This window comes from Podarcis vaucheri (assembly GCF_965113315.1).
Source record: "Podarcis vaucheri genome assembly, chromosome: 1".
In the NCBI taxonomy this organism is placed as follows: Eukaryota; Metazoa; Chordata; class Lepidosauria; order Squamata; family Lacertidae; genus Podarcis; species Podarcis vaucheri.
In genome coordinates this window covers 47,309,952-47,335,197 of record NC_138759.1, presented here as the reverse complement: position 1 = coordinate 47,335,197, position 25,246 = coordinate 47,309,952, and the positions used below count along the sequence as shown (strand labels likewise).

Here is a 25,246-nt window from a genome sequence, read left to right as displayed (position 1 = left end):
CCAAATGATTTTGCTGTGAAAAGTCGCTCTTTAATGCTCTTGGCAATCCATGAAAAACCCAACTTGTCGTTTCCCAGAAAAGCTCAGATCTGTGCCTAGAAAGTACAGGGCAAAAACTAAGTGTGGACGAGTCCTTACCTAGAATTTGTATTTCAGTACAGTGGTACCTCAGGTTAAGAACTTAATTCGTTCTGGAGGTTCGTTCTTAACCTGAAACAGTTCTTAACCTGAAGCACCACTTTAGCTAATGGGGCCTCCCGCTGCCACCGCGCGACTTCTGTTCTCATCCTGAAGCAAAGTTCTTAACCCAAGGTACTATTTCTGGGTTGGCAGAGCCTGTAACCTGAAGCGTCTGTAACCTGAAGCATCTGAAACCCGAGGTACCACAGTAATTGGTTACAGAAGGGAGGCACACAGTGGGCTTTCCTTAAGAGGCCCTTGGCATTTTTTCTTTTCGGTCTTGTTAACGTTTTGTTCAGAAATTTAAGCTCCTTATAGGCAAACAAGGTTTTACATGCACACATCAGGTAGCCACTACCACTGCTGGGCATTTATATCTAGGAAGGTTAGAACACACAAAGAGGACCCTTGAACTCATATGAGGTCTAGGCGTGTCAATTTATTTAATACAGTGGTACCTCAGGTTAAGGACTTAATTTGTTCTAGAGGTCCGTTCTTAACCTGAAACTGTTCTTAACCTGAGGTACCACTTTAGATAATGGGGCCTCCCGCTGCCGCCACGCCACCGCTGCACGATTTCTGTTCTCATTCTGAAGCAAAGTTCTTAACCCAAGGTACTATTTCTGGGTTAGCGGAGTCTGTAACCTGAAGTGTCTGTAACCCGAGGTACCACTGTACTGGTGAAAAGCAGCAGGTTTGACTTGTCTATTTAAAGCACTACAAGGCAACTTCATTACTGCCCCCTGCTGTACCTTGAACAGCAGCCGCTTCATCATCAACAAACATCTCAATGCAAGGAACAACTTCACTTGCTGATTTTGCAGATCAAGCTGGTATTAAAGGCACAAGAACATGCTGGGCTGTTTAATTTTGTAGTTGGCTGACAACCTCAGATTTGTATATTGCTAGTAAATAATGTATTGGTTTTTGAGCTAATCAATAGTATTTCAGTTATATTTCAGAGTGGACAAATGCCGAGAGATGAAAAAGTTTGATATTATCATTTCTTTGTTATGATACTGTGTTGTTCTTTTAGTCTTTAATTTTTTTAAAAGAAAGTCAGATTATTTTATTTTTTTTATTTATTATCAGCTGCCTTGAAAAGCAACACAGAAATTCCAGAAATAAAAAATAAATACTCAAAAAAACCTGTGCAACCAGGGTTATGCTTCAGTTGGGCCTATAGGACATAGCCCATCAAATCACTGTGGGTCCTAGCTTTATTTTTTAAAAAAGAAAAAAGATGTGAGGTCTAGGTACTGCAGAAGGCACTGTTTCTCCTGCCTGATTCCAATGGTGTTAACCAGGGGATCTTTAGAGACAGGACTTCAAAGAAGGGGAGGAAAAAGCAAGCATTCCTCCCACCAGCTTTTTGTGTGTGTGCACAGCTCAATGCCGTAGTTATTTTCCAGTTGGCTTTTCCTGAGGATTCTTATTGTCAAATGAAGATTAAAGTAGAAACAAATTCTTCAAGCAGAGATTCGTATCTTGGTGCTTCTGCATTTTTTTCCAGACTTCTGAGATGTACAAGTCCTAAGAATTTGAATCACTGCATTGTGAAGATGGATCCAGCCCTGCACAAGATTTGGGATTGATGTTCCCAGCTTCAAAGGGCAGGAGGGGGGAAGTTCAAAGGTGGACTTTGGTGTAGGCCTGTTTTCAGGTTGCGAAGGAAATGCGATTTGCAAAATCTCACTGTTTAAACTCCAGGACTTTAATGGAAATGAGAAACAACAGCTGCATTATAGACCGTTCCCGTAATCTCTCTTTCTTGTCTTTTGATGTGCTGCCTGTGGCTAAAATAAAAACTTAGCTGAGAAAGGCCCCGCCCTGGAAATGACTTGTGCAGCCAACGACAGATTGCGTGTTGTTGTTTTTTTGTTCAAAGACACTCAGGTTAAAGAGCTGGAGATCATTCAAAGCCTGTCCCTTCCATGTGTGCATGGTTACAACTTCAGCTTCTGAAAGCAAAACAGGAAAGCTGTGGAGGAACTTTTGCAGCGGAAGGGGTTAAATGAAACCCAACTCTCCTTTTCCTGTGCAGTAAAGGATTAGTAATGAAACAGAAGCTAGAGGAGAGAGGTGGTGTTAAAGAGCCACTGATTGAGCTGGAAGACTGAGGACTTGAGTGGTGGTGATCTAAGGTAGCATTGCTGCTTCTTGCAGTCATCTGTGAGCAGACAAGCACAGCCACAGGTAAGTCTTCGCTTTGGATTACTGACTGTTTGGCTCTTTGTGCCTCTCATTGTCCACATAGTGTCTGGGTTTGGGGCTTTTTTATCGGAATAATAAAAAGTTTTGTAAAAGTCACAGGGAAGAAATGACTTAATGTGAGCCTTGTTATTATAAACATCAGATTTCCTGGCAGTAAGAAAGCAGCCTCACGTATTAAATTAATGTTAATCCACCCATAGCTTCAGTAATTCAAATATTATCAAATAGCTAAGATGACATTCCCATGTGGGAGGCAGGTAGAATTTGAGCTTCATATATACTTGGATTGTCTGCCTTTGGATAATCTTCTCAGTTTCGAGCTGAGAAGGCAGTGTATACATTTAACAGATTCTGCATGTGCAGGAAAGGTGATAAGGGTGCTTTTATTTATATGTCAGAAAGTAAGTTCCAAGTTTTGGAACTATTGTACCACAAAATCCATTGGTTTCTACACATGCCTCTGTTTAACTATCACTTCTGTGTATATGCTTGGCTGCTTCGAAAAGCAACAGTGGCTGTCTGTGAGACAGACTGCAGTCCCATGAAAATGTGCAGTTATGCTTCAGTGCCAATGGTGAAATAAGCTAAGCTCAGCACAAGGCGGACAGCAGTGGGTGGCATTATACAATTGGCACAAACCGTGGTGGCTGGCATGGGCTGATTAAACAATCATGTTGCTACATGCTAAAATGGTTGTGTGAACAATTCCACAGATTTTCTGGAGCTGTTTCAAATACTTGCTTGATCCTGTAGGCAGGATTTCACGGGAATTTCTTTCTTTTTCTTTTTTAAAAAAATACTTTGTCTGGGGAAAGGTTTGCAGGATCAAGGCATTTCTTATGCAGTTTTCTCCACATAAAAACCAACTGACTTGTTGGGACAGCCTCCTTTTAAGAGCGGATTAAAAATTCCAGGGTATTAATCAGAGTGCAATAAATCTGACTATTAGAAAATGGTTCCGTTTATTTAACAGCTGGCAGAGAGAGGTAGAAATTCAACAGGAGTAGCTCTTCTCCAGCATGAAGAGGCAGTGCTGGGTTAGGGTTAGTGGGAGCTTCTTCAGGGAGGGATCATCCGAAGGCTTTCAGAGCATACACTCAAAATGAGAAAGATCCCATGTTTATTCTGTGGCATCTCCAGCTCAAAATACTGTATATATTTTTTGGTGACTGGGGAGGGGGTTGTGATTGTTGAGCTGATACCAGTCACACTGGAACAGATATCAAACAAAGCAATTTAGTAATAATAACTGTCAGGGGTTTAGGAGCAGAGGCAAGGGCAAGGGAGGAAACAGAGAGCGAAGGGGAGGAGGCAGAAGAAAAGATGAGTGATGACGACGACCCGAGATCTCCGAGTCTTTCCAGTGAATCAGAGGATTCACAGAAAGGAGCACCAGTGGCCAGGGCAAGGGGGGAGTCTAGGGGGGCACCCCAGGAAGATAGAGCCAGAGGGGACTCAGAGGAGAGCAGTTGGAAATCGGGACCAGCGTCACCGCCAGAGAGCAGGGAAGAGGAAGGGAGCCAGGGGGCAAGCGCTGGCAGCTCACCACAGGAGGGAGGGCATGAGTCAGGAGTGGCCACACCTCCATCGGGGAGCGAAGAAACGGTTAAGAGGAAAGTGGAAGGTTGGGCGCGCGCGCCAAGTTCAAATGCACAGGAAGGCGGCGCAGTAAGCAGCCCGGAAAGGGAGCCAGGTCCTAAAGCCCGGCGCAAGGAGGCAGGAGGGTCCGGGTCAGCGTCAGAAGAATCCCGGAAGGAAGAAGCCCCGGGGGGTAGAGGGACCCAGAGGAGGACAGTCAGGCGGAAAAGGTGGAGCAGGGCTAGGATATTAAGTTGGTGCGCACGGGGCGGAGACTCAGACGGAGCTTCGTCGATCTAGCTACTAGACGTAGAGTTGCGCGCAGCAGCGTGAGAATGGAAACTGTAATTCAATAAAGACTTTTACTAAATGATCGCTGGCTAGCGTGATCCTCTGTGAGCTAGGATCTTCAAGCAGCTCTGACAGTAAGCTCCGTCTCCAAATTGTGGGCATCTACAGCCCCGAGGAGGGGAGAGAAACAGGTGCCTACTAGTGAGCTCACGAACAGCAGACGACATGACGGCTGAGCAGCAGATAGAGGAACTCAGAAAAGCAGTGGCACAACTGAATGCCGAGGCTCTCGCATCCAGGAAGAGAGAGGAGGAGGCAGCTGCCGCCTGCAGGGATCTCCAGGTCAGGTTAGACGTGCTGACGAAGCAGACACCCCGGCAGGAGGGAATTGGGTTGGCGAGACGAACAGGCGGGCTGGTCTCTCACTTCGATGGGAATCTGCAACAGTATCCCAACTTTAGAGCAGACGTACTGTGCGCACTGCAACTGCTGCATAAAGACTTTAGAGATGAGCAAGAGAGAGTGGGATTCATCATGGCCCATTTGCATGGGGATGCTAAAGCATGGCTACGCAATTTATGGAGGGATAAGGATCCGGCGCTCCAGAATGCAGATGCCTTTATTAAAGCGATGGATGGCTGTTTTTTATCAAGCATTGACGTGGATCTTGCCCGGAAGGAGGTGCATGGGCTAAGACAAGGGAGGGCCAGCGTCAGACAGTACCATGCCCGCTTTTTCGCCTTGGTCAGTGCCCTGGAATGGGACAGAGATTCGGCCCCTGTAAGAGACCTCTTTTGGGAGGGGTTGCACAGCTTGATTAAAGATGAGATCGCGAGGGGGGAGAGACCCCGAACCACCCAGGAGGTCGTTCAGAGGGCACTGGCAGTGGGGGTGAGGCTGGAAGAACGTCCGTGGAGCAGGGACGAAGGGCGTGGAGGGCGCGAATCAGCCAGGGGCCCCTCCTTCCTTCCCAGAGAAGCAGCGCGGGCGCAATCCACGCCTCCGCCAGGAGGAGGAGCCGAACCTATGGAGGTTGGAGGTGCAAGGGCTCAGTCAGCAACCAGAGCCCTAGCACCGGCAGCAGTGAAAGCGAAGCCTCCTAGAGGGAACAGGAAGTGTTACGTCTGTGAGGAGCCAGGGCATATGGCGAAAGAGTGTCCCCAGAGGCTCCACAAGCTCACTGCAGCCTCAGCAATGGTGACTGCAGCAACGCAGCAAGGAGAACCACAGCAGGGAAACGACGATGTCTGGCTGGAGGAAGAGGCACTGGGGCCCAGCCAGACATGTCAGTGAAGCAGTCCCCAGAGATTTTACAGCCCGTGAACCCCCTCCCGCCCAAACCAGTGGTGAGGCTCACCGCATCTCTCCAGCTGCCCAATGGAATCACCATGGACGTGCCAATTACCATCGACTCGGGCAGCAACGCGGACTTTATAGGGCAGGAGTTTGTCGACAAGCACGCTATACAGTTGCTGCCTGCCACGCTGCCCCTGCAGGTTGTCACGGTGGATGGAAGGGAGTTGCTAGGGGGGCAAGTGGTGAAGCAGACGCCGCCAATGGTGATGCGACTTGGGAATCACAGGGAAATCATCAGCTTCAACGTCACTCAGCTATCGGACACGCCCATTGTATTGGGCATGAGTTGGCTGGACAAGCACAGCCCGGCGCTGGCTTGGTACCAGAGGCAGCTGACCTTCGGCTCTTCCTTTTGTGCTGAACACTGCATCATGCCCCAGCAGGAAGGGGAGCAAGAGGAGTCACAGCTGCAGCTAGGCACGCTGCAAGCGATTCCCCACAAGTACGCAGAATTTTTGGAAGTTTTCTGCGAGAAGGAGGCGGACAGGCTACCCCCTCACAGACCATATGACTGCAAAATTGACCTGCTGCCGGGGGCGGCGCTGCCCAAAGGGAAGCTGTATTCCATGTCAGAGGACGAGCTGCAGGAACTCAAAGAGTTCTTAGATCATAATTTGGAGCGCGGTTTCATCCGAGAGTCCAAGGCAGCGGGGGGCAGTCCTGTATTCTTTGTTAAAAAGCGAGACACGCCCCAAAAAAGACTGGTCGTGGACTATCGCATTTTAAACAATGGGACCAAGCCGTCGGACTTCCCCATGCCACGAATCGACGACCTCCTGGCGAAGGTGCGGAAGGGAAAAGTGTTCACCAAGTTAGACCTGCGAGGGGCGTACAACCTCATTCGCATGCGGGAGGGAGATGAGTGGAAGACGGCCATGTTCACGCCACTGGGTACCTACGAATACAGAGTTATGCCTTTTGGATTGCAAAATGGCTCCCACGTTTTTCAAGCTTTCATGCATCACGTGTTGGCGGGACTTCTCTACAAGACGTGCATCTGTTTCTTAGATGACATCCTGATCTTTTCGGAATCGCAGCAGGAGCATGACAGACACGTCAAGGAAGTGCTGACCAGACTAAAGCAACATAGGCTCTACGCCAAGCTGGAGAAGTGCCAATTTGACGTGACGGAGGTGGATTTTCTGGGCTACAAGTTGTCTGACAAGGGGCTCGCCATGGACAGCGCCAAGGTTCGAGCGGTATTGGATTGGAAGAGTCCACGCAACCGAAAAGAGGTCCAAAGGTTTGTCGGCTTTGCGAACTTCTATCGCAAGTTTATCAAGGGCTTCGCTATGCAGACAGCGGCCATCACAGACACGCTTAGCTCCAAGAAGAAGAAGTTCGTTTGGACAGAGGAGGCGGAGCAGTCCTTTCAGGCACTCAAGCGTCTCTTCGCGTCGGAAGAGCAGCTGCTTCACGTCAACCCCAGCAGGCCGATGAGGGTGGAGACAGACGCCTCGGACAGAGCCGTGGGGGCGGTCCTGCTGCAAAAGGACCAGCAGGGGGTGTGGCGGCCGGGAGCGTTTTACTCCAGGAAGCTCAGCAAGTCCGAGCAGAACTACACCATCTGGGACAGGGAGTTGCTGGCCATTCATGCAGCGTTCAAAGCGTGGAGGCACTTCCTGATCGGCGCCAAGCACACGGTGCAGGTTTGCACGGACCACAAGAATCTGGAGCACTGGCGCACGGCACAGTTCCTAAACCAGAGGCAGATACGTTGGGCTGAGTTTTTTGCGAACTTCGACTTCCGCATAGAGTATGTCCCGGGGGACACTAACATCATGGCGGACGCCCTCTCCCGTAAGCCACAGTATCTGGAGGACGCAACGCCAGCGGCCGCCATGCACATCTTCGCACCAACAGTATGGGCGTGCGCCGCGGCCACCGTGGACCTGGAGGCGGTGCGACGAGCGTTGCAGGATGACTCCTTCGCGCAAGCAAAGATGGCAGAGGTGCAAAGGGGCAAGGCTGCGGCCGACGGTTTCCAGCTACGAGATGGATTGCTCATCCGTAAAGGGGCCATCTACGTGCCGGGAGACGACCTTCGCGCCAAGGTGCTGCAGCAGCTGCACGACGCGCCCACGGCTGGGCACTTTGGCAAGGAGAAGACGGTGGAATTAGTAGCCAGGGATTTCTGGTGGCCTGGAATGAGAGGGGAGGTCGCAGACTATGTGGCGAGGTGTGACACCTGCCAGAGGGCCAAACCAGTGCACAGACCGCCGGCAGGACTGTTGGAACCGCTGCAAACTCCGGTCGAACCTTGGGAAAGGGTGGCTCTGGACTTTGTCACCGATCTGCCCAGCTCGAGGGGCAAGACGGCAGTGCTGGTGGTGGTGGACCTGTTTTCCAAGATGGCACATTTCATTCCGTGTGCGAAGGTGGCCACGGCGGAGCAAACCGCCAAACTGTTCATAGACCACGTGTTCAAGGTTCACGGTCTGCCACGGTCTATTCTGTCCGACTGCGGGCGGCAGTTCATCTCGAATTTCTGGCAGAAGCTGATGGGCTTCCTAAACGTCAAGATCAACCTGGCGTCGGCGAGACACCCGCAGACCAACGGGCAAGCGGAGCGGGTCAATGCCATCATGCAGCAGTACCTGAGATGCTATGCGAATCAACAGCCTGCGACGTGGGTGGATTACCTGCCGCTTGCCGAGTTCGCCTACAACAACACGAAGCACGTGTCCACGGGGGTCACGCCGTTCTTCGCCAACAACGGGAGGCACCCCAGAACCTTCCCGGGACTGGAAAGAATGGGGGAGGGGGAGCCGCAGACAGCAGATGCGTTCGCGTCGGAGCTGCAGGAAGTCCACGATCAGCTGAGGCGCCACCTGGAGCTGGCCAAACACGCATACAAGGTACAAGCGGACAGGCACAGAAGGGTTGGCGAAGAGCTCCACGTGGGAGACTGGGTCTGGTTAGCAGCCCACGCAGTGCCGGCCAGGTCGTTGGCCAAGAAGAAACTAGGGCATAAACAACTGGGACCCTACCAAGTCGAAGAGCAGGTCAACCCGGTAGCTTTCAGACTGGCACTTCCGGAGGGTTCCAGAATGCATCCGGTGTTCCACAGATCGGTGCTCACTCCCTACAAGGCACCGCACAGGTTCCAGGAACCCGGAACGGCGCCGAGTCCGGTCAGAGACAGAACGGGGCACGCGGGAGTGACACAGAAGGAGCGCATCAATGACGTCACGGAGATTTTGGACTCCAGATGGGGGGAAGAGGGGGTAGAATACTTTCTCGCCAAGGAGGGCACCCTGGCCAGTGCGAACAGCTGGGTGCCGGGCTACGCCTTGGACGAACCTCTACTCAAAGACGAGTTTCATGCCCTCTTCCCACATAGACCTATGCCAGCAGACTTTTTCGACGACTGGCTTTTCACGCCCACGCTTTCGGCCAGCACTTTCCGGGGGTTCGACTCGGACGAGGACCCGACACAAGACGTCCGTTCCCCGGAGGGGTCACCCTCGGGATCTGCATCAGAACCCTCGTATTGGTGGGACGATAGACCAGAGGAGCAGTTCCGCAGAAGGTGGCTGGAAGGCCCAGGACGAGCAACGCCGCCAGGAGGAAGTGAGGGAGAGACGGACATGGACGTTTTCGGGGACGACCCTGGTTTCGAGCACGGCGGCACAGAGATGGAAGCGGAGGTGACCGTCGTCGACGAGAGCAGGGAGGAAGACCCGCGAGACTTCAGATGGAGGCCCGCCACGGGAAGCGAACGATATCCGACGTTCGTCCCTTTGCAACAGCACACCCCAGCTCCAGCACCGGAAGGAGGGGAGGGGGGAATGGGGGGCTTCGAGGGGGGGATGGATGTCAGGGGTTTAGGAGCAGAGGCAAGGGCAAGGGAGGAAACAGAGAGCGAAGGGGAGGAGGCAGAAGAAAAGATGAGTGATGACGACGACCCGAGATCTCCGAGTCTTTCCAGTGAATCAGAGGATTCACAGAAAGGAGCACCAGTGGCCAGGGCAAGGGGGGAGTCTAGGGGGGCACCCCAGGAAGATAGAGCCAGAGGGGACTCAGAGGAGAGCAGTTGGAAATCGGGACCAGCGTCACCGCCAGAGAGCAGGGAAGAGGAAGGGAGCCAGGGGGCAAGCGCTGGCAGCTCACCACAGGAGGGAGGGCATGAGTCAGGAGTGGCCACACCTCCATCGGGGAGCGAAGAAACGGTTAAGAGGAAAGTGGAAGGTTGGGCGCGCGCGCCAAGTTCAAATGCACAGGAAGGCGGCGCAGTAAGCAGCCCGGAAAGGGAGCCAGGTCCTAAAGCCCGGCGCAAGGAGGCAGGAGGGTCCGGGTCAGCGTCAGAAGAATCCCGGAAGGAAGAAGCCCCGGGGGGTAGAGGGACCCAGAGGAGGACAGTCAGGCGGAAAAGGTGGAGCAGGGCTAGGATATTAAGTTGGTGCGCACGGGGCGGAGACTCAGACGGAGCTTCGTCGATCTAGCTACTAGACGTAGAGTTGCGCGCAGCAGCGTGAGAATGGAAACTGTAATTCAATAAAGACTTTTACTAAATGATCGCTGGCTAGCGTGATCCTCTGTGAGCTAGGATCTTCAAGCAGCTCTGACAATAACGTATGCATCCTAATCAATTAGTTCCCCAATGTTCAGTAACCATGGCCTGTGACTACAATTATTTTTAGACCTTAAGCAACAACTTAAGCCACTTCTACCCCCTTTACTTGGTTCCACTTCCTCATAGACGATGTTCTTCAGGCCTTCTCTTTATGCTCATGTCCATGTGCCCTACTAATGTCATCAACAGTTAAGTTCCATACACTGGCCTCATCATATCAGCAGATGCTTATTCTCATGCAGTCCCTTATGTGCTGACAAACCTTTTGCCACATGTCATGCAGAAAGAGCATTGGCTAGACAGTGCACCCCCTTGCAGCTAGACCCTTGTCAATCAGGTGCCTGACATCTGTGGAGACATTTGCCGTTCTTCAAGTGAACAGTGGTAACTGCATGTTCACTTCAATACACAGATTATTATTTATTTATTTATTTATTTATTTATTTATTTATTTATACCCCACCCATCTGGCTGGGCCTCCCCAGCCACTCTGGGCGGCTTCCATAGAAACCAAAAATACACTAAAATATCACACGTTAAAAACTTCCCTGAACAGGGCTGCCTTAAGATATCTTCTGAATGTTAGGTAGTTGTTTATCGCTTTGACATCTGCTGGAGATGAAGTTAGTACAGTGGTACCTCAGGTTAAGTACTTAATTCGTTCCAGAGGTCCGTACTTACCGGTAACTTGAAACTGTTCTTAACCTGAAGTACCACTTTAGCTAATGGGGCTCCTGCTGCTGCCGCACCGCCGGAGCACAATTTCTGTTCTCATCCTGAAGCAAAGTTCTTAACCTGAAGCACTATTTCTGGGTTAGCAGAGTATGTAACCTGAAGCGTATGTAACCTGAGGTACCACTGTACAGTACAGCATTGACTTGCCACACCCTTGATGTCCCTGTGTTGCACATCAAGTTTCCATAGGGGCTTGCATGTGTGGGAGTGTGTGCATGCCTGTAGGTCCCAGCCAGTACTATCTGTACACCACAAAATGGGGTGAATAGATTCTGAGGTTGGAGCATAAATCAGTTGGGATCTGCATAGACAGGCTCCCAGGGAAATCTACCGTATTTTTCGCCCCATAGGACGCTCCGTCCCATAGGACGCACCTAGTTTTTTTTGGGGGGGAAATAAAGGGAAAAAAATTTCCTTTATTCCCCCCCCCCAAAGCAGGTCTGGGAAACAGAACCAGGTCGAGGAACAGCGAGATGGCGGTGCTGCGCCTCCCTGCTGTTCCCCGAGCTTGTGGGGCTGGCCGATGTCTGCCCCGCACGAGGGGCGCTCTGCATCAGGGCGCCCCCCCTGCGGGGTGGCAGGCTGCTATCCGCAGCGTAGGGAGCCTTGCCGGGAACTCCTGCAAGGCTCCCCACGCTGCGGATGTCTGCCTGGCGCGGGGGCGCTCTGCTTCAGGGCGCCCCTCACGCTGGGCAGCAGGCTGCTATCCGCAGCCTAGACATCCCTGCCGGACCTCCCGCAGTGCTGCCTAGGCTGCGGATGTGTTCCTGAAGCCTGGAGAGCGAGAGGGGTCAGTGTGCACCGACCCCTCTCGCTCTCCAAGCTTCAGCAAAAGCCTGCATTCGCCCCATAGGACGCACCCAGATTTCCCCTTCATTTTTGGAGGGGAAAAAGTGCGTCCTATAGGGCAAAAATTACGGTAATATCCCGTACATTATGTGGATGTTAGGGATGGAGCAAGCTGCCATGATCCTGATCATTCACTTGTGCTACAAGTGTTTGAACATCAAATAGTTCTACATTAAAGGGATATCATGAAAGGTGATCATGTACCAATCCCCCTGCCACCCCCCCATGTTAACCCCCTAGCGCTTCCCCTTCCCACCCCATGCAACTACTAAGCTCCCTTTTCACCTTCTGACAGGGGTGCAGGAAGGGGGGTGCAGGGGGTTCAGTCTGCCCCGGGTGCCATCCTGAAGGGGGGTGACATTTGGCGCACACACACCCCGCCCACGACTCCCCCAAGCCCAATGAGTGGCAAAGTGGCAAGTGGTGAAGCAGCTGCTGCAGCTCTCTCTCTCCCCCCCCCCCGGCTCGCTGTAGGCTTGGGAGTCGGGGGGGGCACACAAATGTCGGCCCTCGGGGAGCTCCACCACTGTCTTCTGAATCCCATTTCTGAAACTGCTTCTCTCTTCTATTCTGCAGCCCCACTTTGCATCCTTGTTTTCCCCTTCTCCCCCATACCCATGCTTCCTGCTTCCCCTCCTTTTGTTAAAGCCCTCCCCTTGCACAGACCACCCCCCTGGTAATCTCTTGCATTTTCCCTCCCATACACTACAACTACTGTACTAAGGACTTTTTTCAGCTTCTGCCCAGTTATAAAGCCACCATCCACTCATTTTCTTCAGACCCTTTCATGCCCCTGCTTTCATTTGCAATGCCATGCCCATGCCTCCTACTCCGCCTTTGTACCCCCATTTTCACCTTCACTCCCATTTTTTCCTCCACCCACCTTGTTACTTTTCTCAACTCTGCCTTGCACACAGATCACCCCATTTCCATACCACTCTCTCTCTCTCCTATTGTGTAGCCCCCTTTGTGCATACACCCTATGCTGATATATCTTTCAAGGTGGATAGAGTCTTAAGAACAAGTCTGTTAGCTGCAACTTAGTTGATGGATATGGTAAGAAGGAACACCACTCCCCCCCCCCCGCCCGTGCCTTCTGCCTTCCCCTTCTTGCTTGCATGCCATGGCTACTGTTGTGCAACCTGCCTTCACTTTTTGCTCCCTTACCCTACCCTGACTTTGTGCAAATCCAGGATTGTGATGAGGCACTTCAAATCCTCCCAATGGGGGCTGTGTGATGACAACTTCACTTTTTATGCATATAGGAAGATATACACTGAAGCTTTAACTTCACAGTTATTATTGTATGTGAACACACCCATTTACGTTTATGTCTGCTAACTTGCTCAAAAAAACACATTCTCCGTGCAGAGAAAAATTACCTTGTATGGAAGAATACTGCCACTTCTTGTTTGTTTCTTTCTGCATGAATTCCAAAGAGAAATGAATCCCAGTTTTGTTAATGCTGTGGTGAAAAGACAGTAATTATTACTTGCAGGGAAAAACAGGTTTTATTTCCAACAACTTTATTTCCAACAAATTTTGTTCTGATCGCACAGTCAGTCCCTCACGTGCTTCCTTTCATGTGCTGCAGTGCCAAGAGAGATCACACAAATGCACACACCCCTGAAACTGTATGTGTTAATGGCTGGTGGAATGGTGTCTGGGCTTGCAAGTATACAGACTGAAGTACTGTATTTTTCACCCCATAGGACGCACCGCCCCATAGGACGCACCTAGATTATTTGGGGGGGAATAAAGGGGGGGGAATTATTTTTTTTCCCCAGGCGCGGGGCTGGCGCGGGGGAAGCCCAAGCTTCCCCCGACCCCAGCCCCCAGAACAGGCTGCTGCCTGCAAGCCTTGCGAGCCCGGCGGGACCTCCTGCCAGGCGCGCAAGGCTTGTGGACATCTACCCGAAGCAGGGGGCATGCTCCACAGCGCGCCCCGTACTCTGGGCTGCAGGCTGCCGCCCCAAGCCTTGCACGCCCGGCGGGACCTCCCGCTGGGCGCGCGAGGCTTGCACACATCTACCCGAAGCATGGGGCGTGCTCCGCAGCGCGCCCCGTGCTCTGGGCTGCAGGCTGCCGCCCGAAGCCTTGCACGCCCGGCGGGACCTCCCGCCGGGCGCGCGAGGCTTGCGGACATCAGCCCGAAGCACGGGGCATGCCCCACAGCGTGCCCCGTGCTATGGGCTGCAGGCTGCCACCCCAAGCCTTGCACGCCCGGCGGGACCTCCTGCCAGGCGCGCGAGGCTTGCGGACATCTGCCCAAAGCCTGCATTCGCCCCATAGGACGCACACACATTTCCCCTTCATTTTTGGAGGGGGAAAACTGCATCCTATAGGGCGAAAAATACGGTACTTCTTTTCCCCACTATTACCATTATCTCTGTATAGTTAAAGCTAGCATAATCTTATAGGCTGATGTTCTTCTGTGAAACACTTGCTTATGTGTACATATATCCTACCCTTGCTCCGCAGAGCTAAATGCTTTGAACATGGTTCTCTCCCCCTTCCCTAATTTTACCTGTGAAGTAGGCTATGTTGAGAGACATTGAGTGGCCCAAGATTATCCGTTGAGCATCTCAACTGGGTGAAGATTTGGACCCTGGTCCTAGGTCTGACACTTCACATTCCTTATGCAGTTGCAAAATACAGCCTTCCTCCTCGCTCCCCAATCAGCTGGTGTGGAATAGAGAAAGAAATGCTTTGTCAGTCCTATGCTCACCACTTTCGAAAGCATAGGGCTAGGAATGCCCCTTGTGCTGTGGTTCCCAGGCACCTGACAGCCAGGTGAAATCCCACACAAGGGTTTTTGAGAGTGTCAGAATTTACCCACAGGAAGCCAAAAAGGTTCTCTCCCCCTACTCTAACTACTGGTAGGAAATCCACCACACATATTAGAAATATGCTTTGCTTGGAATCTCCTTACTATATCTGAAAATCCAAAATAGTTGTGAAGCAGGGCCAACCCTTCTGTTGTGCAGGGGGAGATATTTATCCCTCCAGGGCCTCATTGAGTAGCTAATATGGAATTATGGAAGAAGTGCCAAAGGAAGCCAGGATCCAAGCACCATGTACATGCGTGGATATTGGTCCAGCTTCCAGGGTTAGAGGTTGATGGTTGTTCTTACTGACCTCCATCCTTGGCACTGTCTTGTATCCTGTTTTGGAGGATCACCTGACCTGCAGGAGCAGCTGTTCAGAGATGTGTGTGTCTGTGTGCAAGAGGCTGCAGTAGAAAAGTGGATAGGAAGGAGCTATTCTGTGCAGGCCCGGAAATGGCTATTTGGGTCCAATGCATAATTTTCATTAATAAATAATAAACACCATGTGTGCACACAATTCCTTCCAGAATTGTATAAGCAAAAAAAAGGTCCTTATTCACCCAAGGATTTTACAACCACAGGGGCTCAGCAGAAATAGATTATAGCACTTCTTTACCATGTGAAAATTAAGTGACAGAGAACAATATTTATGCATTGATCCACTGCCACAGTTCATGCTTTGTGGATTATAAAATGTTATATAATGATCTGCTGCGCTACAGTGCAGCATGAGAAAATTAGATTATTTCCTCTATTACCACCACCACCACTCTAATCACATGCACCTCTGTCCAGATGCAAGAGGTGACTTAGCACCAAATGACCAAGGACGTTTTGCAGCAGCTGTGAAATCTCCCAACTGGGTAGTGACTCTGACAATATCCCAGAGACAGATGCTACATCAGGGAAGACCTAGTTTTCAGCTCTCTGTACACTTTAATTCCTGGCTTGATAGCTGTCCTGCCCCAGGAGTTGCAGTCTTGATGACATGTTTTAGAATACTATCTGACATCTCTGCTTACTTGAAGCCTTAACATTCAGCATTAAGGCACCATTGCTAAGGAGGCTGATATTAACATAAATAGATTATAAACTCAAAGCATACCGTCATGTTGAGATACTCTTCTCTTCATTAATTAAAGGCAGGGTTTTCCGAAATGTGTTGTAACCAAGATCAAGAATTTCCTCTGGCCCGTTATCTTGAGAGACAAGCACCTGGCTTCACAAGGAATTCCAGGATGTTTCAGCCTACATCCTCGCTACATTGGCACCTTCATGAATCACTGTTTCTTCACATGTCAGAGTTGACATAGGGAGAAGGGTTGTAACTCCATGCTACAGCCACATGTTTTGCCCGGTGAAAGTCCTGAGGACTGAGACAGGCACACATCTGAAACCCTGGGAAACCACTGTCATTCATTGTCAACAATACTGAGCTAGATGGGGAAATGGACCGACATAATATAGGGAAGCTTCATGTGAATATGGGGGATATATTTTTATTACAATTGTCTTGGGGTGCTAGAGAAGGGGTAGCACCTTTGGTGAGGGACACGTTGTGCTCCTTCTGGGATAGTTTGTCCACCTTTGGTCCCCATCCTACACTCAGCTCTCACCCGTGGCTCCCAGAGGTGCAGGCCCCAGGCCAGTGGCCACTGCTGCACCAGAGCTCCAGAGGTAAGGCGGCACTCCACGTGCCACTTGCCTCGCTCCTCTGCGCACTGCTTTACCTCTGACACTCCAGCGCAGCAGTGTCCACTGCTCTTCCAGCACAGTGTATTTTAAATACAGGTCTGTATTTTGCTCAGTGATCTGTTTATCTCTAACATCTCTTTCATCAATTAAATGTCCTGGTCTGCCAAGAGGTAACGAACAGGCAGTTCCAATCTATCTTTTCCCCTCACGTCATCTTTTTGCACCTCTCAGACATGTAGATTTCCTAAATGGAGGCATCTTTACTAAATGGATTTGTAATTTACGATGTTGTTGATTTTGCTGCATTTTCCCCAGAAAGGGAAGTCCAAGCATTGCAATGATCCCATTTGTTATTTGTGGTGTGATAATTCCGTACTGCTGTTCTTATTTGAGTTGTATCTGAGTAAGTCATATTCACAGCAGACCCACTTAAATCAATGAACCTAAGTAAATCACATCCATTGATTTCAATGTGCTTGTTCTGAGCACATTGGACAGATGCCACTCTGTGAGAGCCAGTGTGGTATGTGGCTAGAGTGTTGTAATAATAATAATAATAATAATAATAATAATAATAATAATAATAATAATAAAATAAATAATATATTATTTATACCCCCCCCCATCTGGCTGGGTTTCCCCAGCCACTCTGGGCAGCTCCCAACAGATTAAAAACAGAATAAAACATCAAACATTAAAGACTTCCCTAAACAGGGCTGCCTTCAGGTGTCTTCTAAAAGTCAGATAGTTGTTTATTTCCTTGGCATCTGATTGGAGGCCTATACCCTAGTGAGGGCCGCACTGGAGCCCCTTGGTCTATCTGTTGTTCCTCTTCCTTACTGTCCTTGACTGTTTACCTGAGTTTTTCAAGCATGTGAGCAGAAACAGGAGTGGGAGTACTAGATTTGCTCTGCTGGTATGTCTATACAGCACCACCCTTGTCATCCCTTTCTGGTGAACAGCAGTTACTCTGCTGCCAGGAGGCTATTGCTGCGGCTCCACCCTCCCAGGTGAGGCATTCCTGGCAACAACCTCAGTTTGTCTTGCCCTCTCCTTGGTTGCCATGCATACTGACCTCAGAGGAAGAGTACAGATGAAGAACCAATGTTGACAGTGATGAGGTTCTGCTAGGGACTTTCTGTCCCTTCTCCCCCAGTAACTTAGAGCCAACACTGGTTAAAACAAAACAAAACAATTTAGCTAACACAAATTTGGTCTTCTGTGGTGAGTAACTCTGTTTTCACCCCCACAGGTCATGATGACATTTGCGTTCCTACTGCTTATACTAACAGTGATGCCTTCTTCCATGTTGGCGGTAAGTATTCAGATGTCCTTGTGAGTGGCTGGTTCTGGAGCTCGAGTCAGGTGACGGAGCAAAAGTAATAATGAACCATGCTAGGAAGATCAGCACGTGAATGCCATTTATGCAACTTTGTTGGCAGATGAAAAATTACAAATTATCTACAGATTAAAAGAGAATAATGCTACCAACATCTACTGGTCATTATGGCTATATGCTGTCTCCACAATCAGAAGGAGCATACCTCCCTGAATACAAGTTGCTTGGGAAGAATAATGGGGGACAGCTATTGTCTGTGTGGACTTCTTGTGGGCTTCCCATAGGCAACTGGTTGACCAATGTGGAAAACGGGAAGCTGTTCCTATTTAGACTTTTGGTCTGATCCAGCAGGGCTGATTTTAATCTTACTTGTTTAAACAGCCATAATTGTTCTAGAAATTGTAGTGGTTTCAGATCAGTGAGTGGGAATTAAGAGAGTCAACAATGTGCTGGAACCTGCCCATTGTAAGTTGGTGGGAGGTCCATCACTAATGTCAAAGAAAGTAGAATGTAATGTATTTCTGAGAAGAGACTGTGGTCCCATCGATATACTATCATCTTTACACAAAATGTATTTTGATGGCTTCAAAAATCATTCCTTCTTCATGTCTTACTTTTTTAGGTTTTTAAGAAATGTTGGACATGATACAGCCCAGGTTAAGCATGGTGGCCTTAAAACCCTCTAATTTGAATAAGTGTGATGCTAAAGTACTTAACTCTGCAACATGACCAATTATATGTATCGCCTTGCAGGGCCAGGTGTCAGGTTCCCCATACCCCAACCCAATGGGCAAGGGGCGGGTCTGAGGGAAGCCCACCGTTGGCTCCACCCCCTGGCACAGCCTAAGTCCCAGCCCTCATCCCCATTTGCCAAAGCAGGGTGCAGGCTAGGATCCGGTTCCTGATAGGCGCGCACAGGGAGGGGTTCTCTTATGACTGTTTTTTTGGCCTCATTTCAGCCTCAAATATTAGTTCTAACTGAGCTGTTGGGGTTGGGCAATTTCAGACTGCTGGTGGAGGACTTAAATGATTGAATGCTCTTTCTTAAAACACACACAGAGACAATTAGATGTCCCCACCACCACCCAAAAGCCAATTGCTCTTTACCTTTGCACAAGAATAAATACCAAATTCTGCATCAATGCACAGTACATTCATTGTACTATGGCACCAGAGTTTGCCTTCAAAGACACCCAGTTAGCATAATCTAGACTCCCTGGTTTTTGGATGGGAACCAGGGCAAAAACTGGTGCAGTACTGGCTCTTATTTCTGCCATAGCTGTTGACAGAAGAATTGCAGTTTTTTTTAAAAAAAACATGCTTATTGCATATTTATATTTGAGTGCATTGCAGCGCCAACATTTATCAGCTTAGATTACCTTTACTTTTTAGGTATTGACTATTCTGCATCTGACACTTGAAGATTAATACACTGCTATTTAGTATGCTACTTTGTATTCCTGTTTCATCTTCTGTTTCATCTTCTGCTGTCAGTATTTTATTTATCTTCCCTTGCCCAGGAGGTTCCTGTTTTGTACAAGTGCATTTCCTTGATAACTGTGGAGTTATTATGCATATTAAAGATACTTATCCCATTTCACCTTGAAAGCTTTTTACAAACAAGCTGTCTCACTGAGGCAATGAATCAGGAGTTACAGAAATGATTACAAGAAATGATTTATTCCTTCATGGGCTAAGTGCTTTGAGACTTCCCTGCACAGGACACACATGTTGACTCTATTTTAATATTGCAGTAGATAAGCTTGTATCCCACCTGCATATCTCTTGATATAAATATTGGATATGTTGTGTTACTGAGCATCTGGCATGCCTCTTTGCACAGTCTCAAAAATATTCTAAAAGGGTTATTAGCATTTGTTTGTTTATTTTCCTGGTACTATTTTCCTGTACTAAGTCTTCACTGTTCCAAACAACCTTTCATATTGCTTAAGACTGGAATTGGACAGGAGAGGGTAAATGGTCAGGGCACTACTGAAGACTGCCTTCGTAGCCCTGACAAAGTTGCCAAGCACCTTCCTTTTGTTCTCATTGGCCCTCCTTCTGAATGATTAGGAAATACCTGAAAGAGGGGTATATTGGAGAGTGAGATTCTTACTCTCTCTTCTAAACATAATGGCAATCTCCAAGCACATTAAAACTTGGTTAGATTTACATCTGCCACCATCCACCTTTGAATAAATGCTCCTCACAAAAATTCTTAGGTTAGAATAAATCACAGATACTTAGCATTGCAAATAAGTTTATGTTTTATTCACAGTTTCCAGAAGATACATCAGACAAGTGTCTATCCATTGGCAGTAAAACAAAAATGAAAAAAAAGTTTCCAAATGGTTTATAAAGAAAATAACTTCCTTTCCTTACAGAAAAAGAACATGTAATCAGACTAGCAAAGATCCAGGCTTTAACAGCTCCCTTTGGGAAAGATTGAGTTCACTTAGTTTTTCTTGTACAGTAGTTGGGAGCCATAGCCACATGGCTCCTTGCTTGTTCCAAGAAGCATGAAGGAAAAGGGGCAGAGTATGCTAAGCCACAACCATTGGCAACCTGAGCTCAGGTTAACCTTTTCATGTGTGAGTCAGTGACTGTATACAACATATATATTGTCCCCTTCCCTACTCATGCGGATGTTGTCATCTGGGTATCTGTGAATAAAATAAAATCAGACAAAGATCTGAGTTTGGGCTCTGTAAGCATCTGATCTGACGTGGGTGGCACTGTGGGTTAAACCACAGTGTCTACGACTTGCTGATCAGAGGTCGGCGGTTCGAATCCCCGCGACAGGGTAAGCTCCCGTTCCTCGGTCCCTGCTCCTGCCAACCTAGCAATTCGAAAGCACATCAAAGTGCAAGTAGATAAATAGGTACTGCTCCAGCAGGAAGGTAAATGGTGTTTCTGTGCGCTGCTCCGGTTCGCCAGAAGCAGCTTAGTCATGCTGGCCACATGACCTGGAAGCTGTATGCCGGCTCCCTTGGCCAATAAAGCGAGATGAGTGCCGCAACGCTAGAGTTGGTCACGACTGGACCTAATGGTCTGCGGTCCCTTTACCTTTAAGCATCTGATCTGATACATGAGCACTGGTCCTAGGTATATTTTTAAGTAACCTCCAGGTTGAATTACTGCACTGTGTTCTATGTGGGACTGCCCTTGAGTTTGGTCTGTCTGCATGCAGCTGATGCAAAATGTGGTGGCTCAGCTGCTCACTGGTGCTGGATCATCGCCAACTTGTTACTTGAGCCTTGAAAGAATTGCACTGGCTGTCATTTGGCTACCAGTCTAAGTTCAAGGTGCTGGTTTTGGTTTATAAAGCCCTCTGCAGCTTGGGACCAGGATATCTGAAAGTTCATCTCATGCCTTGTTTACCCAGTTGATCACCTCACTCTGCAGGCAAGAGCCTCTTCCAGATACCATCTTATCAGAAAGTCTGTTCCACACAATGTAGGATTTGGGCCTTTAAGTTATGGCACTCATGCATTGGAATTCCCTCCCCTTGAATATCAGACAGGTGCTGTCTCTGTTGATGTTTTGGTGCCTGCTGAAGACCTTCCTCTTCCAACAAGCCTTTTAAGTTTATATCTTTCCTAGTCTGCATCTGCATTAGAATTGTTTTAAATAAGCTTTTACTGTTTTTCCCCTTGTTGTTTGCCACCCTGGACTCCTTTGAGAGATAAACACACACACACACAAATATATATTACAAAATGCCAATAAGCCTCCAGTGATCTCCCTGCAAAGGGAACCAAATCTGGACATATCTTGTGCCCAGGGACATGTCACCACAGTGAGTGTGAGAAGTGGATTGAGAAGGCGGGTCGGTGTAACAATATCTTCATTGAAGGGGCATTGTAGCATCACTAACTTTCTGAGAAGGGTTTTTCCAAGGCTGCCATTATGAAATTCTATTAAACACTTCCTTCTCCATAAAACTCAAAAGATCACCTTCTAAATGCATTTGTATCTGTAGTGCAGTCCGATGAGGGAAACAAGCAAAATACCAGGCAGAACTCTGGAAGTAATTAGGAGTAAATTAGGTGACTTGGTATTAATTTCCAGTACGCTTGGACAGACTTTTGAATAAAAGTTCAGCAGTTAATTCAGCAGGTTCTTGGTGATTTCTGGTTGCCATCCTCTGGAGCAGGGGTAGCCAACATGGTGCCCGCCAGACGTTGCTGGACCACAACTCCCATCATCCCTGCCCATTTGCCACACTGGCTGGGTCTGATGGGAACTAGAGCCTCATAACATCCAGAGGGCACCCATATTTGGCGCCTTGGCTCTAGAACAAGGTGGTCTAACTTTTCATACCAAGGGGGCAGCAAGAGTACTTTGACAGAACCAGTGGGTGGGCTGCACACTCCCTTGTTGCACAGAGTGGGGGGAATGAGGCAAAAAGTTGATAGTTCTGCCACTGTTGTCCCTCTCCCTCTTTTGCCCACTGCCCCTCTTCCACTCCCTGCCTTGCTTATTTTTTTAAAGACTGCAGCTAATGCAGTGGTGGTGCTGGCGATTTTGCCACCTGACCCTTGAGGAAGAGGGCCTTTCCTCAGAGCACAGAATTCTGAGTAAAGAGGCTCAGTAGATTGCCTAGATGACCGTCGCTTTTCTTCAGTAGTTAGAAGTTCTCTTTTAAATGTAGTTTAAAGTTACTTTGAAAACTGTGATGATTTTTAAAATGTGGCAGTGCTGCACACTCTCCTGGGACATCTGACCCAGAATGCCTCTCTCTGAGGAAGAACCCCCCTCAGGCTGAAGGATTGGGTGGGCACTCTGGATAGCCCCACAAGAGGTCACCAGATCAGGAAGGCAAACAAGCCAGGATCTACAAGAGGCAAATTCAGCACCCCATCACCTAAGTAAATAGTCTCTGTTTGCAAATGGGAAGACCAGCCCTGGAATCAGCTGTCAGCCCAGTCAGCTTCTGTATGTGCAATGGGACAATGGCATCCTCCTATTATTTGCCTCAGGCAGCAGAATGTCTTGGGCCTAGCCTGCTCAAAGGGATGTCATTTTTCTTCCTTTATCTTTGCGTGTCATCGAAAGAAAAAAGAAGCAAAAGACATGAGTTCTGATAAGTGTGCATTTACCACCTGACCTTTTTTCTTCTGGTGTGAAAATGACAAAGGCCAGCCCTGATTGTGGTAATAGTCTAAGGTCTAAGCATATAATCGATAAAACACAATGTGTCTGAAACCAGTATTGCCCTGTGAAGATTTGTTTCTCAGCAGACTAATTCAGAGTGTTCCAGCAGCCGTATCTTTTTTTATTTGGGGCTTAAACCGGTTAGAGCATCTGGAAAGCTCAGAGAGAACCATATTGGGGCCATCAACAAATGCTGGTAGAGTCATGTTTTTTTCAACCTAGAACACTTCATATTTAAACAAGATCTGGCATCTAATCAGAAAATGGACCAAGAAGTCACTAAATTAACAACAACATAAGCCCTGTATGAACTTTGGTCGAATTCAAACATTTAAGATGCAAAATTAAACTCTATGCTCTGCTGGATGGTTTGTAGATGTTTAATCTTCCTGTACTTTGTGGTGAACCATCGTAGATACTCTTAGCAAGAAAGGGGTGCTTTTTTCTTTTTCTTTTTTTCCACCCCTCCGCAGTGACCACAGGTAAAAAGGTAAAGGGACCCCTGACCATTAGGTCCAGTCATGAACGATTCTGGGGTTGCAGCGCTCATCTCGCTTTATTGGCTGAGGGAGCCGGCGGGTGTACAGCTTTTGGGTCATGAGGCCAGCATGACTAAGCTGCATCTGGCGAACCAGAGCAGTGCACAGAAACGCCATTTACCTTCCCGCCGGAAGGTATCTACTTGCACTTTGACGTGCTTTAGAACTGCTAGGTTGGCAGGAGCAGGGACCGAGCAATGGAAGCTCACCCCATCATGGGGATTTGAACCGCTGACCTTCTGCTCAGCAAGTCCTAGGCTCTGTGGTTTAACCCACAGCGCCACCCGCGTCCGTGACCACAGGTACATACTTGCAAATTCCATCCCAAGCCCGTCTGTGTGCCTGTAATCAGGGAGTACCAGATTCACTGGGCCATATTCTTTTGGACTGCCCTTTGCACAGTAGACTCTGCAAACAGGTGCTGACCTGCAACCCACGGCTCCAAGAGAAAGCTGAATGAGGTTCCTCCTAGCGGATAGGGACAAGGACATTACGGCCTCAGTGGCTTCCTTTTTAATCTCCATCTTACCCAAAAGTGTTCTTAATGAATCATTCCTCTAGGGCAGGGGTTGTCAACCTGGTCCCTACCTCCCACTAGTGGGCGTTTCAGGATTCTAGGTGGGCGGTAGGGGGTTTTATGGCACAAGCTGAATCCTCCTTCCATGTAGCGCTGGTGGGCGGTAAGGAAATTCCACCATCAAGAAGGATGCATTAGTGGGTGGTAGGTATAAAAAGGTTGACTACCCCTGGTCTAGGGAATAGACAGCATGAAGCAGAACAATCGAGTACCTTGTGATCCTCGACAGCCTCACTCCTGTCCCTTTTAAATTTATCCTAGTGTTTTGAAATGTTTTAACTTATAATGCCATTAGAGGTATTTGCACTTGTATTTGTGCTTTTACAAACTCATTATCCAAGTGTGAATCTTTATGTGATCAAAATGGCTACATGCACAAAATGAAGGTAGTGTCAGAGTTGGGAATAACTAAAAGCTTTGCAGAAGTGACAAAATGAAGAAAATAAAAAAGAAACTCTGGTGACTGAACATGCTGAGACTGCAGGATACGGAACATCTGTTGAGGGGTGGGGTGGGGTGGGGGAAAGGAATGAAAAACTAGGGGAATGGAATGGTGTATCCTCGAAAAGGGCATGGCAGTGTTGTGTTCCCCATTGCAACCTTCTGTTGCAAGTCCCCACTTGTTTAATTATAAATTCCAATTGGCTTAGATGCATTTCGATACTACCCTTAGGACATACTAACAGTTATGTTGATGTGTTGGCATCCTTCACCAGTACAGTATGTTTCAGGCTCTGTGGAGAGAAATAATTCATAACTGGACTCATAGCTATCTATATCTGTATAGATAGATATAGCCTGTATTGGCTAAGGCAGTGTTTCCCAACCACTGTTCCGTGTCACACTAGTGTGCCGCGAGATGTTGCCTGGTGTGCCGCGGGAAAAATTAAAAAATTCAAAAGATTTTTTTTAAAAAAAAAGTCAAATTTTCGATTGGGGTGCCGTCACTAGATGACCCCTGGTGTTCCCTCCCTCCCTCCCGCTCTGCGCCTCCCTCCTCCTCCTCCTCCTCCGGGGAGGCCCTTCCTGGCTCTCGGCCAAGGCTTGGCGGCTGCCACTCACTCACTCGCTCACCCACCCGTCCCTCCATCCCTGCACCCGGCCTCTCCCCCTCCGTCCCCGGCGCGGGGGCTGCCGGGATCCGTAGTCCCCTCGCCCTTGGGCTCCGCGCCCGCGCGGGGTGCGCGAACTACATTTCCCAGCGTGGCCTGGCGGGCCGGGCGTTTTGTTTGAAGCGCTCTTCTCCCGGCCATAGAATGAGCGCGGCGGCAGCGGCCGGGTGGGCAGGGGCTCTTCCACGCAGACCCCGCGCAGCCTGCCTGCACCCCCACG

The 25,246-nt window shown here is 48.9% G+C and overlaps 1 protein-coding gene across 3 annotated transcripts in view; it reads left to right on the top strand.

Annotated features, from left to right (window-relative positions):
• The first annotated feature begins 2,053 nt into the window (after nt 1–2,053).
• PAPLN (papilin, proteoglycan like sulfated glycoprotein) overlaps nt 2,054–25,246 on the top strand; it is a 62,741-nt gene continuing 39,548 nt past the window's right edge. For all 3 annotated transcript variants that reach the window (XM_082239377.1, XM_082239376.1, XM_082239375.1), the window contains exons 1-2: nt 2,054–2,376; nt 17,555–17,617. In XM_082239377.1, coding sequence (XP_082095503.1) covers nt 17,558–17,617 — 60 coding nt within the window. In that variant the 5' untranslated portion in view covers nt 2,054–2,376; nt 17,555–17,557. The remainder of the gene's footprint in view (nt 2,377–17,554; nt 17,618–25,246) is intronic.